The following is a 12,996-nucleotide window of genomic DNA, read 5'->3' as shown; positions in this document are numbered from 1 at the left end:
AAAAGTAAAGCTGATTCATATTCGATTTAATCTTTGACTGAAAAAACGTACATGTGGTAAAAATCACATACAAATCGAGAGAATGTCGTTACTTGGTTGACCTCGCAGTATATGCAATCTTTGTATTGTCAAAACGAGGTATACGGTTGTTGCTTTTTTGTTTGTTTTTTAAATTAAAATCCCTTTTATAAAAAATAATTTCTGTCTTCCATAAAGGCGTCAAAACACAGTCAGTAAGAATTCCGGTGTAAATGCATTAAAAACTATTTGATCAATGTCACGTGACCAAGCAAACCGATGACCTCTCTCCGGTCTCCGTAGCTAGTGGCTGCTAACTTGAAGCAGGAACAAATACGGTCATTTTTAAATTGTCTGCAAGGTTTCTCGCCATGGGTGAAGCTACGGAGGACGGGGACTATGGCTTCGGATATTACCCTGGGCGAAGCGCTCCTAAGAAAAAGACGAGTTCACTCGCTAAAAGCCTGCTCACGTTTAACAGCAGTTGTCGCACCATGCTGCTAGTGGCGCTGAATAGGAGTAAGTCGGTGCTTTAAGTGACACTTGTGTTAGCATGATGCTCGTCGTGTGCGTGCCAAAGCTACATTGAAGAAAACCATTAAAAACATTTCCTTTCAGGTCCTCATGCCAAACTTCTCCTCAATGCCATGGACAGTTCAGGATGGTGAGTTCACCTTCAAGTTTGTGACACTCCAAACTCTACTTCCTGCTTTATTATTAAATTATGTTTCATTATATCATATGTATTTCTATTTTACGTGCAGCTGCTTTCACCCTACTTGCTCTCTCTTCTTAACTTCCCTATTGACTCCCACATGTTGAACTTTAAAACAGTGAAGGATTCCCATTGAGATGAACTTGTATTTGTGTCTGTGGCAGCAAAGTGTTAAAAGAGCGTCATTTCTCCTGTGAAGATTGTGACGGGAGCGTGAGCGGTGGCTTTGATACGACAACTTCTCAAGTGAGCAACACTGTGTTGAAAGGTGGAACGACAAAAATGACAAGACATCAATGTTTGTTTGCAGATAGTTTTGTGTCAGAACAACATCCGCCAGCAGGCCCACATGAACCGGGTGGTTGTCCATGAGCTCATCCATGCCTTCGATCACTGTCGTGCCAATGTGGACTGGTTCAACAACTACAGACATCTGGCGTGCTCAGAGGTGAGAGGATGTCAATTTTTCATTGGTCCTCATGAAATATTTACAAGACCAGTGAATTCAAACAAAACATTTGGTTGTGATTAAAGATCAGAGCGGCAAGCCTCAGCGGTGACTGCTCTTTTCCTAACGAACTTGGGAAATTAAATTTTGCTGTCAAAAAACATCACCAGGTATGCATTCAGCTTTTTACAATGTGATGATGGTTGATGTTGACATGAATTTATTTTCACGCCAACAGGAGTGTGTCCGTTATCGTGCTGTGGGCTCCATCCTAGCGGTCAGGAAGATTAAGCGCGAGGATGCAGGGAAGATTGTGAACGAGGTTTTCAACTTTTGCTATAACGACCGCGCACCTTTCGGACGCATCCCGCATTGCAAGAGGGACGCTGAGTTTGCCTTTAGAGATTACGAGAACAGACACCGATACTACAACAACTTGTAGAGTTGTCACCCCTAAACCTTCCTCCACATCGTAGTTGTAATAATAGTAAGAAATAATGTTCTAAACTTTCAAACTGTTAAATTGAGCTTGAGAAGGAGATGGTGTTCTTTCTTTCTGTGTATAGAGATTATTTAAATAATCATTTTTTTCCAATTAAGCCTTGTTTGTGTGCTTCATAAATCACTGTGAACTTCAATTTTTTTTCCACTAACATTGAGCTGCTAAGAGGATTGTGGGAGACTCTAAACTTGAAGACAACTTTGGGGACATTTAAAGAGTTTGGTCCTTATTCAGAGATCAGTGAGAGAATAAGCCTGATAATCCTGTGTGCTTTCTTTTAGACGCATATGGTGAATTCTAATTAGTGGCTTGTTTCTGTCTTTGGACGTTTAAGACAAGGGCATCATTGGGAGCATATAATAATATTAGGATTTGTTTCCCTCGAATATCTTTAATTAAAACAATAATGACTTGTGTAATGGTGCACATGTACTTAACATTTGTATATTTACAAGCAAAAATACAATATCGTTTTTTTTAAATGTGTGGCCGGATTACAAGTAGAGCCAGATAAATTAAACTCTTGCGTTCATTCTGACGAATGACAAGAGGTGGGAGACTGCTAATTATAAAACAATGTCAATAAGAATGTATTTTTTGTTGAACACCCAGTAACGAATGTCAGGACTTTATAAAGATAAACATTAAATCAGAATCAATAAATATATATACTCTCCACCTACAACACCTTTCTTTTAATTTTAATCAAAGCGGTGGTCAGCAACCGTTGCCATAAAACTCACTTGGTGCTTCAAAATCTGTATGACTGAAAGTAAACGCAGTTAATATTCCCATTAATTCAATTGTAGAAATGAACGAACAAAAAACCCCCACACTGAACGATACATTTTTGTATCAACCGAAATGTAGTACAAGTCTATTTGAACTTTTAATAAGTAGGTTGCATTAAAATGTCAGCATAGGAATTAAATATTCTCATAAACATCCAACTTCTTGTTCATAAAGCCAAATCAAGATAATTTAGATGCGCAATATTTGTTTACTTTTGTTTCGTTGTCCTCCGCTTATTCGGGTTTAGCAGGGAGGTCGAGACTTCCTTCGCCCCAGCTCATCATCCAGCTCCTCCCGGGGGACCCAAGACGTTCCCAGACCAAATTGTAGATAGATAGATAAACTTTATTAATCCCTCTGGAGGTCTCCTTCGGGAAATTGTTTTCCAGCATACATCAACACAGATGATAGATTCATAAAAACAAGAACAAAGTTCAATAAAAAGATTTAACACAGAATAGAATAATCTTTTCACACTACTCCTGCCCCCAAACTCTTGTACAAAGAATTGTACAATCTAATAGCACGAGTAATCAATGAGTCTCTGAGTCTATTAGTGTTGAATCTGGGAAGGAGCATTCATGCACTCGATCTGCTTCTCTGCTACCTGATGACAGTGTTCAGAGGATGACTGTCATCATCCATGATGGACAGTAGTTTCTCTAGAGATTTCTCTGCACCAGTGAGTCAAGCTTCATGCCAACCACAGAGCCAGCCCTCCTGATCAACCTGTCCAACCTGTTGACACTCCTCTTGGATACATTTCCACCCCAACACACCACAGCATAGAACAGGACACTAGCGACCACAGACTGGTAGAACAAGCAGAGGAGCTTCCTGCAGGTGTTAAATGATCAAAGCCTCCTCAGAAAGTACACTCTGAACTTTCTTATACACATGGTCTGTGTTGCAGGACCAGTCCAGTTTACTGTCCAGCCACACACCAAGGTACTAATAGTTGTGAACTATCTTCACCTGGCTTTGTCCTGCGCCTCCCAAAAGTCCAAAACCAGTTCCTTGGTCTTTCAGGTGTTCAGCTGCAAGTGGTTTCTCTCACTCCAGTCCACCAAGTCACGTATTAGACTTCTGTATTGTCCTCACTGTTGTCCCTGATGCCTCCAACAATGACAGTGTCGTCAGCGTACTTCTGGACGAGACTCAGCTTAGAGTTGAAGCAGAAGTCTGAGGTGTAGATGGTGAAGAGGAGTAGGGCCAGTACTGTCCCCTGAGGTGCTCCTGTACTGCACACCACAGTGTCAGACATAATTATAAGTAAGTAATGGTTATTTGTAAAGCGCCTTTCTAGACCAGTGCCACAAATGCTTCTTAAAGGAGTCAGAAGACACAGAGGGAGAGGAAGGTCGTTCTGGAAGCGTGAACGTGGAACCATCAGCAGATTCTGTAGTCTCTCCAGCGCGACCGGAGTCATTACATTACATTAACTCCTCTCAACGCAGAGGAGCATCGGTTTTACTATGAGCCTCTCCCAGATGACCTTGCTTCTCACCCTATCTCTAAGTTTACATGCTCTTTTTATGTCCAAGTTCTCTTAACTGCAGGAGCCACGTCAAGGTTGTGAGGGAGCCATATGTGACTCTAGAGCCATGGGTTGCAGAACCGTATTCTAAAGTATTCCTGATATAGTATTCAACAAAACATATAGTGAAGCTGGGATTTTGTTTTAGCATTGATTGACATCATTTTGTTTAATGTTAACAGTGTGTTAATGTTAACAGTGTGTTATTCCTAACACACTTCTTTGGTCGAGTATGAGGTGTTATTTGTTTTTTTTAATAAGTCAGGTTGTCCCATCCCACTGTTGACCCGCAGGGGGCAGTGTTAGCCAAACGTTGTAAGCGTCGCTCCCTGAGCGAGTTACTGTTTTTTTTTTAATTTGCAGGTAAGTGCGAGCAAAGCCTCGTCAGCTGCTGAGACAAGCTGCGTAGCTCCATCTCTAACCGAGGACGACCTCCCGTTGTGTTCTAATGAGAAGCTCCAGCCACTAATGTAGAGAAAGACAACACATTAACCCCAGAGCTAACGAACTCGTATCATTAATTAGAGAGCCAGGCTGAGGAGGCGGTGTCCGGAGGGTCGACTTCCAACTGGATCATTGAATTATTTAGACCAGGGTGAAGAGAAGCTCGCAGAGGAGGTTTTTGCTCTCGTCCGCCATGACTTTGAGAACAAGAAGGAAATGGATTTAAGCCGACAACACCACACAGATAAACACAAGTATACACTCCTTGTCAACGAAATACATTAAATCTATGTAATAATTTACAAGAATAACAAAAAAAAAGAAGCTCAATACAACCTTTGTTTTGTACACAGAGTTAAATTTATTTTATTCTAAACACGTAAACGCAGGCAGACATTATAGAACAAACCATACAAACAGAAAACAGTAAAATCTCACCAAATGTAAACTAAAAAGAAAGTTGTTGTTGACTTGTAATGACAATAGATAATGATAATTTATTTAACATTTCTACAGTAGAATCTTTCCAAATGTACAGGGATAGTAGTCAAGGTCATCATGGATCATAATCCAGTGGACTTTTTCACTAACCTCTTAAGGATCTTTCTATATAATTAAAAAAGAAAGTTGTCATCAACATGTAATGACATATGTACATAATGATCATTTATTTTACATTTCTAATCTCATCAAATTTAAATGGATATTAGTCAAGGTCATCACAAACAAGTGCCAAGTTGAATATTTTACTATCCTTTTAAAAGTTTCGTTATATGATATTTAAAATAAATGTGTAGTTATTGACATTATAATATTACTTTTAAATTTACCACAAAAACAGAGTTTTAGATACATCTTCTGCTATAATCATATCACAATTTAAATTAATTTATTTGTATTGTTGGTTAGAGTAAATAAATACAAAAATAAATATAAATAAATGTTATAATAATTTACTCCAACGAAAGTAGAACAGGACTGTATCAGGTTGAATAAAAACAACACAAAACAAAACATAATTACTGTTAATTTGTTGTGTGAAAAGACACATTTTAAATGGTCTCACACTATCTGATAGTGTTCAGCGTCTTTACCGTAAGCTTAGCAATAGACGTGCAAGATTTCTTTCAGTGTGGGCTCACGAAATGACAGTGTTACGTTTACCTAAATGCTACAACAAGTTTACACAACAATTCAACACTAATGTTGTATTTAACTAATTAAGACAGCAAAATAAGACTCAAAGAAAGTAAAAAGTTAGTCATCAAAAAACTTAACAAACGAAACAAGGAACAGCCGATCACACCGATTATTAAATTTATGAATCAACACAAGAGTGAGACATCACTATGATTACAAACAAAATCTATTACCAGGTGGATGACACAAAGCCTGGCCAATCCTTCACGACTTTGGAACACAGAGAAAGGACGACACGCTGGAGAACTGAGGTGGAGGTTCGACCGTGCCTCTCGGAGTCTCCGGGGAGAGACTTGAACAGAAGAAAATATTTTGAGCAGACCTGCCTGAGGAAAACGATCACAACCAGCTGGTAGAGGACGATGGAAGTGAGGGGGGCAGAGGAAGATGGGCTGCAGTGAGGGTGAGGTGGTCTGCTAAACCTGTTGAAAACGTTGTTAAGACTGTTTGCCTCTCAGTCAGAGAGGACTTGGTCTCGTGACGAGTGATGGTTTTAACACCATCCCAGAAATCTCTTATTTGTTCCCCATTCGCTTTAATAAAGTTGCTCACATAAGAGGCAGAATTGCTCCTAACCAGGTAAACTTTAGTAACTTAAGTTGCCTAAAAGAAAATAATTCCAACGAATGCAAAAATGACTAGCTACCGCTTGTGAGAAACTAACCGACACAGTATTCTACATTATTTCTATCATACGGACTCATAAGTAACTAATGACTTGTTAACCCGACTTACTTGGACAATTAACTATGAAAGATTTGTGTCTAGCCCTGGGAATTGTCTCATCATGACAGGTGACACCTGTTGTGACTGTCGACGACACCTTGTTAATGAATCAATAAATGTTATAGAGTTGTGTCTAAATGAGTCATCTGTGTTGTGCTGGGCCTCTGTTGGATTTAAAGTTCTTCTTAATAAACTTGTACAGGCACCCTTAATAAATCAGGAAGCTCATAGGGGAAGTAGAAGAGCTGTTAAAGAAAATCTACCTGTAACTCTAACGTTTCAGGACATGGAAATTAAATGTGGAAAGGTAAATGACTGATCCTTGTCTTTAAATGCTGCGCTCAGATAAATAGAACTCAGATAAATCAGATTAAAACAATGATTTGTTCTGGTCGAGGAAGTGGGGTCGCAGCAATCCTCAACTCCCGTCAATCAGACTCTGTTAGACCACAATCAAATTTTAACCGTTTAAAAATAATTGATTGAGAATTGTTCTTAGTCTCATAGAACCTCATAGACCTCAAGAACAGGTCAGTCACTTCTATTGATGTACTCGATCGCCCTGCAGGCCTACATCCTTATTTATTTTCTATGTTACCTCAGTTCTTATATTTTGTTGTTCCTTGAGTTACTGCATGATAGCCTCATCAATTTCATTCCTACCTGTACTTCTAGTACAGTATAACAACCTTCATTTGTTCTTGGGTACAAACCTGTGTTCCAGTTTTTAGAAAACACAAAGTACTGACAATGTGTTGAAGGTCAGTGAATGATTCATTAATGAGCATGCAGCTTCAGGGAGCAGTGGGATGAAAAAGAAGTCCCACTCTTACCCCGGGACAGTGTCCAGTTGTTATGTTAATGACTTCTGCCTAATTAATACCATGCATATAATTAACAACATGGAGATTGAAATGCCAGCATGTCTTAATTACTGTCCTCTGAGTCATCCACAGTCTCCAACTGTCTAAAAAAAACTTTTTAAATCGGAACTGCTCCAAATTAAAGTTGTAGGCTATACTTTCCTACAACATATTTGCATTGATTTAAACAGAAGTTTGTTTTTCACTCATGTCTATGACCTTTTAATATAGGCGAAATAAAAGCTGATCTCTGTTAACCCTACCCTTGAGTTAGCACATTAGCGCGTTAACATTTCACCTCTAAAATTCTTTTAAAAAGTAACGTGTTAGAGTTAACACAGGCCTGAGTTTGGCCTAGCTGCTGGACAGGTCTCAAGGCCCGCACAGCGCAGTGTTCTGCTGTATGTATGTTCTTAGACTGTATGAGGAAATTGGAGTCCCTGAGAAAACTGATGCAATATTGTGGAGACATTAAAATGCCACACAGAAAGGATGATGTTCACTTCAAAGTTCAAACCGTGGCCAAGTAAAGCCAAACGTACTATTTTAAGATGGTCTACCGCGAAACGGTTAGCCTCACTCAGAAAACATGGTCTCTAAGGAGATACTTTGTTTGTTAGAGGAAATGTGTGTGTCTTTTCAGAAATGATGCTGTGAATCCTCCAACTGCCTTATTAGTGGAAAAACGTCCTAAAATGCTAAAAGTCCTGCAGCATTCAAAGCGAAAATATCTTGACATTCACCATCAATCGACCCTCCAAGGACGTCACCTCCTTCTCTGGCGTGGCCCACTTGTGAGACATGGTCTGCTGCTGGGACCATCAACTGTGTAAGGGGAGGGGTGGCTTTGTCAAAGACGTGTGGTAGAGTCCTGGCAGCCACGGAGCGGCTCAATCCGAAGGGGATTACTGCGCCGAAGATTGACGTACTTTTGTCTGACACTGTAGATAAGAATTGGAACAGGACGTTGCTCCTTTTAGGAAAGTCAGAAGAGTCACTTTTGTCCAAAGTGCCTTTGAGCAATAACAGTTATTTTTGTTCCAATTCAGTGCACTTCAATCAAGTCAGTTTAGGTTATTCAATGGATTTAATTGCATATGTAAGATAAACCTAGTCAGACATTTTTTTTATAGGATTGTCTTCAAAATTATAGATAAAAAAAGATTTTAGGAATAAGCACAATAACTATATGGATTTATATGGAGCAAGACAGCGCTCAAACAATGTGAGCTACTGATCCTGTCGCCACGTCGAGGTGAAGGTTGAGGTACAATGAGGTACAATAAAGTCTTCCAGACAAAAACATAGGATTAAGAGAGCAGCTGCTAAGATGCCATTACAAAGTATCAAACAGATTTTTGAAGTTGCTGGTGCCTCTGGAGTCCCACGAACATCAAGGTGTAGGATCCTCCACAGGCTTGCAGTTGTGCGTAAACCTTCTATTCAGCCACCCCTAAACAATCCTCACAAGCAGAAACGGCTGCAGTCAAACAGTCTTGTTCACTGATGAGTGCCATGCAACCCTGGATAGTCCAGAGTAGTGTATGGTTGGTGGACGGCCCCCATGTCACAACAAGGACAACGTCAGCAAGGAGGTTGCGGAGTCATGTTTTGGGGCAGAATCATTGGGAGAGAGCTGGTCGGGCCCTTTAAGGTCCATGAAGGTGTGAAAATGACCTCTGTAAAGTATGTGGATTTTATGACTGACCACTTTCTTCCATGGTGTAAAAGAAAGAACAGTTCTGCCCGAAACAAAATCATCTTCATATATGACAAAGCACCATCTGAATGCTGCATGGAATACCTCTGCATCATTGGCTGCTATGGGCATAAAAGGGGAGAACCTCATTGTGTGGCCCCCATCCTCCCCTGACCTCAGCCGTATAGAGAACCTTTGGAGCATCCTCAAGCAAAAGGGGGGCATGAGGGTGGGAGGCAGTTCACATCCAAACAGCAGCTCTGGGAGGCTATTCTGACATCCTGCAAAGAAATTCAAGCAAAAACTGTCCAAAACCTCACAAGGTCAATGGATGCAAGAATTATGAAGCTGCTATCACATAAGGAGTCCTATGTTCAAATGTAACTTGACCTCTTAAGATGATTTTGATTGAAATAGCTTTTGATTTCAGTAACTATGACCTCTTTATGCTGCACATTTAAAAAATGAGCATTTCCAGTTATTAACAACCTATAAAATGTTATAAAACTCTGTTGTGCGTAATCATTTGGAAGTTTTTTGTCCTTAAAATAAATACAGTTATCGTTTGTTTAATTGTCGACTGCCCCACACAGGAGAGCTATATAGTTTGCAAGGGAGACCCCTGTTTAATAAAACGGTTAAAACTGAGTCCGTTTCCGTCGCTCCAACACGACGTCATGTCCGGGTCTTATACTTTGCTTTATGGAAAGAAAAGGTCAATGAAGAGTGTCACGGGTCGTTTATTCGCCGCTTCAAGTAATAATAAACAATAAAAACATCGCTATATTTAAGGCAAATTTGCGGGCCAAGAGGTCCTCCCCCTATCGCCCTATTGGTTCCCTCAAACTCCCTGTGTCACGATCTCCTGTGGAGAGCTCCTCTAACTTTGCTTCCTTTTCCAATCATGCAAATGCTCTTCGGTGGAGATAACTGTCTCCTAGCCCCCCCCTCATGGGTGTGTCCCTGCTTCGTTCTTTTGATCCACGACCCAAGGTGTGAAAAGGGCAGAAAAACACGTTTGAACAATCGTTGTCTTGACTCTACGTCTGTTCCAAGCTTGCACCGAAAACAGTGTGTCAGTCTGGAGTGAAATGTTGACTGTGAATGTGTATTCAAACATCCAAGCTCCTAGATGAAGCCAGTAACCTATACTTTCTATTTTGATTATCTTTTAGCATTAATTTAAGTTAGGCGCATACGTATAGTGTATAATAATTTCCAATCTAACATTAACAACATTGCCGTTAACCTGTCACGCCATCGATCATGATCATGATCTCTGAGGATGAGGCGGCTTAGCTTGACAACTTGAATGCTTCCCGTCTGTGGGAAGCACTCGGCAGGCCACACAATCAGCCATGTGTGATTTGGGCCTAGGAAAACGAAGCAGAGGACGTGTGTGTCCCCCCTCTCCAGGAAGGCTTTAGCACTTCATGCACACACATTTGTCTACTTCTTTTTTTTTTTGAAATTTTTTATTTTCATTTTTTCAGAACAAAATGGTACATACAAGTATAATGTACAGATTGAAAAGAAAGATGAAATACAAAGTAAGAGTAATAAAAAAAATAAAAAAATAAAAAAAATAAAAATAAAAACACACACCGCAGGGAGCATACCCATCAACCTTGTTACTTTACAAAATACATATATTTTTCAAGAGTTAGAAAAAGAAAATCAATAAATGCATCCAAACAGACAAAATGGAAAATAAAATGACATATCTCCTTAAATGAAATCACTTCTAGTTGGTTTGACATATTCTGTCCATTTGGTCCACATCCTGTAGAACTTGTCCATTTCTGTTTGGAGTGCAAAGGATAACTTCTCCATCTTATAGATGTCGTAAATGATGTCTATCCAGTCCTCTGTCGTGGTTGGTTCAACTTGTAACCACTTCCTCGTGATACATTTTTTACTCGCTGCCAACAATATGAAAAGCAATTTCTTGTCTCCATTGTTCCAGTTTTCGATTGGTAAGTCACCGAGGTAAATGTTTTCACCTTTACAGGGAAGATCTTCACCAAAAATGTTGTTTATATGGCTGTGGATCTCTGTCCAAAAAGTTTTGATTACACTGCAGCTCCAAAAGACATGCCAGTGATTTGCTCCATTATACCCGCAAAGTCTCCAACATGCTTCATCCGTGCCCATGTGTTTTTTTTGAACGGGTGTGATAAAAAAAATCGAATAATATTCTTCTTGTTGAGAACCATTGTAGATGACACATTTTTTCCCAGCTCTCATTTGTGATTGATATATCTCCATCCTTTTCCCATCGCTGCCTTATATATCCTGTGTTCTCTTGTTTAGATTGTCGAATTCCTTTGTACAATTTAGATACTATTTTATTACTATTATTTGCCTCCAATAATGAAATGAAAATCTCTAGTAATCCTTTTTCACATGCATCAATTGGCTTTTTCAAATTTTGATTAAAATCATTTCTGACTTGTAAGTATCTGTAAAAATCCTCTTTTTCTAAACCGTGTTTTTTCTGAAGGTTTTCAAAACTCTGAAAATTCCCTTTGTGAATAAATGATTGATAATCAGTTATACCTTTTAAGATCCAAGTCTTAAATCTGCCGTCCCTTTTATTGGGCACAAAATCGGAGTCAAAAGCACACCACCTCAAGATCCTCGGGGAATCCCCTAGGTGGCATGATTTAACCAATTCCTGCCAAGATTTTAGAAAAATGCTTGTAAAAGTGTCATCTTCAACCTTCACTTCATCCTGCAGCTCCTTGTCTGCCATAAGAGCAATCAATGGAACACCATTTACGCTAGAACCTTCCAAGTTCTTCCAGCCTGCAGTGTAAGATCTCGAACAGAGACAGATTAAGGGCCACAACTGTGCTGCATGGTAATAATCTTGAAGGCAGGGCAGGCCCATACCTCCCTTCTCTTTACTTAATTGCAGTGTTATATATCTGACCCTGGGTTTTTTCCCTTCCCACACAAATCTTGAAATTAATCTGTCCCATTCTATAAATTGTTTTGGTGGAATTTTGACCGGGAGACATTGAAAAAGATATAATATTCGTGGCAGAATATTCATTCTGATGGAGTCTATCCTTGAGTGAAGATTTAAATACGGTATAGTTGCCCATCTTTGTAAATCCAACTTAATTCTTTCAACCAAAGGTCCATAATTGATGTCATACAGTCTCAGCAAGTCTCTAGATAGTGACACCCCTACATATTTGATGAGTTTTGCATCCCATTTCCAGTTATACATAGTCCTGATGTTTGATGGTGGGTCATAGTTCAGTGTTAGAACTTGGGTTTTATCAATATTAATTTTATAGCCTGATAATAGACCATATTCTTTTAACATCTCCATCACTTTGGGGAGTGTCTGAGTAGGTTGTGTTATGGTCAACAGTAAATCATCAGCAAACAACGCAAGCTTTTGCTCCCCCGTGGACATCATGACCCCTTGGATTTCTGCCCTCTGCCTTATCCATTGACCCAGAGGTTCTATGAAAATGGCAAACAACAGTGGTGACGCACAACACCCCTGTCTTGTTCCAGCTGTTGGTTTTTTGTACAATGCTGCACAGGTATCAATTATAGTTTCATGAAATCCAAATTTTGATAAAACTTTATATAAAAATGACCAACTTACCGAGTCGAACGCCTTTTCTGTGTCCAGACTCAGTAACAACGTTTCTAAGTTTTGATTCCCAGCTTGTCTTATAATGTGTAATGCTCTCCTGATGCTTTCTTGAGTTTGTCTATTTCGAACAAAGCCTGTCTGATCCTTCAATTCTTCTTGTAAGTATGGAGGTGAACAGTTTATAATCAATGTTCAAAACGCTCACTGGACGATAATTCCCACATTCCATATTATCTTTCCCTTCTTTGGGAATGACAGATATGATCGCCTCACTCCATGAGGGAGGTAGAACTGTATGTTCTAAAACCCAGTTAAATGTTCTCAGGAGTGTAGTAATTAGCTGATCTTGCATTATTTTGTACCACTCGGAGGTAAATCCATCTGTCCCGGGGGATTTCCCTCCTTTTAATCTTTTAATTGCTGATCGAAGTTC

The 12,996-nt window shown here is 39.6% G+C and overlaps 1 protein-coding gene across 1 annotated transcript; it reads left to right on the top strand.

Moving 5' to 3' along the window:
• Positions 1-308: 308 nt before the first annotated feature.
• atp23 (ATP23 metallopeptidase and ATP synthase assembly factor homolog) lies at positions 309-1,776 on the top strand. The gene is made up of 6 exons (XM_087786034.1): positions 309-537; positions 637-682; positions 898-979; positions 1,044-1,181; positions 1,268-1,351; positions 1,420-1,776. The coding sequence occupies exons 1-6, from the start codon at positions 390-392 to the stop codon at positions 1,621-1,623; spliced, it is 702 nt and encodes a 233-aa protein (XP_087642160.1). The 5' UTR covers positions 309-389; the 3' UTR covers positions 1,624-1,776.
• The last annotated feature ends 11,220 nt before the right edge of the window (positions 1,777-12,996 follow it).

This window comes from Callionymus lyra, chromosome 3 (genome assembly GCF_982586985.1).
Source record: "Callionymus lyra chromosome 3, fCalLyr1.hap1.1, whole genome shotgun sequence".
NCBI lineage: Eukaryota > Metazoa > Chordata > Actinopteri > Syngnathiformes > Callionymidae > Callionymus > Callionymus lyra.
The sequence above is the reverse complement of the archived record's forward strand: the minus strand, read 5'-3'. Positions and strand labels throughout refer to the sequence as shown.